Source organism: Prunus avium, chromosome 7 (genome assembly GCF_965620075.1).
Source record: "Prunus avium chromosome 7, drPruAviu1.hap1.1, whole genome shotgun sequence".
NCBI classification, from domain to species: Eukaryota; Viridiplantae; Streptophyta; class Magnoliopsida; order Rosales; family Rosaceae; genus Prunus; species Prunus avium.
The window spans coordinates 18,092,779-18,095,869 of NC_142290.1; the positions used below are offsets into that span (position 1 = coordinate 18,092,779).

The window sequence follows — 3,091 nt, forward strand, 5'->3', positions numbered from 1 at the left end:
ATTTCAATTCTATAAACAAGTTTGAATGGATTTTTCAGTTTCTACAAGCGGGATGATTTCGGTTTCTCAATGTTATGTGAATTCTGATATTTTGTTTCTTTGAGTAGCTAACTTTGAAGCATGTATCGGAATTAAATTGTTGTAGAACATAGGTCAATTGCCATATTGAATGTGTTCTTGTTTGCAAAGAATAATTGGGTTAAGAACTAGTTATGAGAAATCGATTCTTGAATTCCTAATAACAAATGCCATGTTTTAGGGTTTTTGTGACACTCATATTCTCTTTGATCTTAATGGATTCTTGATTGTTAATTTGAGTAAATGCCATACTGGATTTCAATTAAGAATACACGTATTGATGTAAATGCCATACACTTTACATACGCTTAAGAGAGAATCATACAACTCGAGTCAAATGCCATGATCTTGTTGTGAGTGTCGTCATCATATGCTTGCTAGAAATTGATTATCTATTGTTGTTTATGGATTGATTGATTGTTTGGAGGTGGATAGTGAGTCCTAGCTATTGTTCTTGATTGATTTTAAACTAATTTCTCTTAAACTCTAATTTAAATTCTGTTTTGTTTTCTTTTATTTACAAAATCAAATCAAAACCCCCTTGGTGTTGGCGTGTGTGTGGAAGTCCTTGTGATTTCAATCTTTATTTTGTTTTCGTGTTTAATTGTGTTCTAGTTTTCTTTGTGTGACATTGATAAACATCTCTTTAGATTACAATCTCTGTGGGAATGACCCTTGCTTGCTTACTATACTATCATTTGATTTGTGCACTTGCAAGGTTTTAATATTGTTGTTAAAAATTACCAACAAGTTTTTGGCGCCGTTGCCGGGGATTGTTTATCTAATTAAGTTTTGTTTTCAATTTCAGGTATATGCTGGGACGTCGTTCGCAAGGTTACAAGCTTATACCATACGACCCTGAACTAGAGAACACACTTCGTTATCTCCATCGAGATAAAGATACGCAAACTACACTTCCAATCAAGATGGGAGACGAGTTGGCACTCAACAACCTCACCCGACCTTTGAAGGATTTCACGGTTCCTAAAGCATTGGACCAGCCGTCATGTATTGCGTATCCAGCCACTACAACCACCTTTGAGATCAAGAGTGGCACCATTCACCTTTTGCCACAATTCTATGGCAAGCCTGGGGATGATCCTCACATACATATCAAGGATTTCTTTGCCGTGTGCGCGACTATGCACAATGGAGGGATTAGTGATGAGGCAATCAGATTGCGTTTGTTTCCATTCTCACTTAAGGAACGAGCCAAGGAGTGGCTCTATTCTTTACCTAGTGCATCTATCACTACATGGACAGCATTGGCTTCCAAGTTCCTTGCAAAGTTCTTTCCAGCTCAAAAGACAAACCGTATTAGGAAGGAGATCATGGGAGTGCAGCAACTAGATGGAGAATCATTTCATGAGTATTGGGATCGGTTTCAGAGACTCCTAGCTTCATGCCCTCATCACCAAATTGAAGATTGGCTACTTATGCAATACTTTTATGAGGGATTACTCGATTCGGAGAGGATGATGGTTGATGCTACTAGTGGAGGAGGCTTGATGAACAAGAGTGCTACTGAAGCTAAGGAGATGTTTGAGAACATTGCAGCAAACTCTCAACAATTTAATTATCGGAGAGCTCCCCCAAAGAAAGCAGGTGTTTATGAGGTAAGTGCTAGTGATATTGGTCCTCAAATAGCTAATTTGACTAACCTTGTTAAGCAGTTAATCCCTCAAGCACAAGTGTGTGCTGTGTGTGCTAATCCCGGACATCCTACGGAGTCTTGTCCAAGTTTGTATGGTGATGGAGAAGAGATGGCTCAAGCACACTATATGCAGCAACAAAAGCCAAGAAACGATCCATTTTAATATTGTTGTTAAAAATTACCAACATCCAATTTGGAACACCTATTCATTTCGGATCGAGCCCAAAACTTGGGCAACATCATAATATGGTGGGAGGAGTCATTTGGTGAGTTTTGAGTAAAATCCAATCGCTTGAAGTATGGAAAACACCAACCACTCCAATTAGGAACGATCTGCCGTTGAACTTGAATTGTCCAATTTCTCACACCTATTGATTTCGGATCGAGCCCAAAACTTGGGCAACATCATAATATGGTGGGAGGAGTCATTTGGTTAGTTTTGAGTGAAATCCAATCTCTAGAAGTATGGAATACACCAATCACTCCAATGAGGAACTATCTGCCGTTGAATTTGAATTGTCCAATTTCTCACACCTATTGATTTCGGATCGAGCCCAAAACTTGGGCAACATCATAATATGGTGGGAGGACTCATTTGGTCAGTTTTGAGTGAAATCCAGTCGCTAGAAGTATGGAATACACCAACCACTCCAATTAGGAACGAACTGCCGTTGAACTTGAATTGTCCAATTTCTCACACCTATTGATTTCGGATCGAGCGCAAAACTTGGGCAACATCATAATATGGTGGGAGGAGTCATTTGGTGAGTTTTGAGTGAAATCCAATGGCTAGAAGTATGGAATACACCAATCACTCCAATTAGGAACTATCTGCCGTTGAACTTGAATTGTCCAATTTCTCACACCTATTGATTTCAGATCGAGCCCAAAACTTGGGCAACATCATAATATGGTGGGAGGAGTCATTTGGTGAGTTTTGAGTGAAATCCAGTCGCTAGAAGTATGGAATACACCAACCACTCCAATTAGGAACGAACTGCCGTTGAACTTGAATTGTCCAATTTCTCACACCTATTGATTTCGGATCGAGCGCAAAACTTGGGCAACATCATAATATGGTGGGAGGAGTCATTTGGTGAGTTTTGAGTGAAATCCAATGGCTAGAAGTATGGAATACACCAATCACTCCAATTAGGAACTATCTGCCGTTGAACTTGAATTGTCCAATTTCTCACACCTATTGATTTCAGATCGAGCCCAAAACTTGGGCAACATCATAATATGGTGGGAGGAGTCATTTGGTGAGTTTTGAGTGAAATCCAGTCGCTAGAAGTATGGAATACACCAACTACTCCAATTAGGAACGAACTGCCGTTGAACTTGAATTGTCCAATTTCT

General features: G+C 39.4%; 1 protein-coding gene across 1 annotated transcript; it reads left to right on the forward strand.

The window, feature by feature from the left end:
• Positions 1–890: 890 nt before the first annotated feature.
• Positions 891–1,895, forward strand: LOC148293055 (uncharacterized). The gene has a single exon (XM_088244559.1). The coding sequence runs from the start codon at positions 891–893 to the stop codon at positions 1,893–1,895; it is 1,005 nt and encodes a 334-aa protein (XP_088100685.1).
• Positions 1,896–3,091: the final 1,196 nt, after the last annotated feature.

Coding starts and splice junctions, on each gene's coding strand:
- LOC148293055 (XM_088244559.1), top strand. CDS start 891: ATGCTGGGACGTCGTTCGCAAGGTTACAAGCTTATACCATACGACCCT.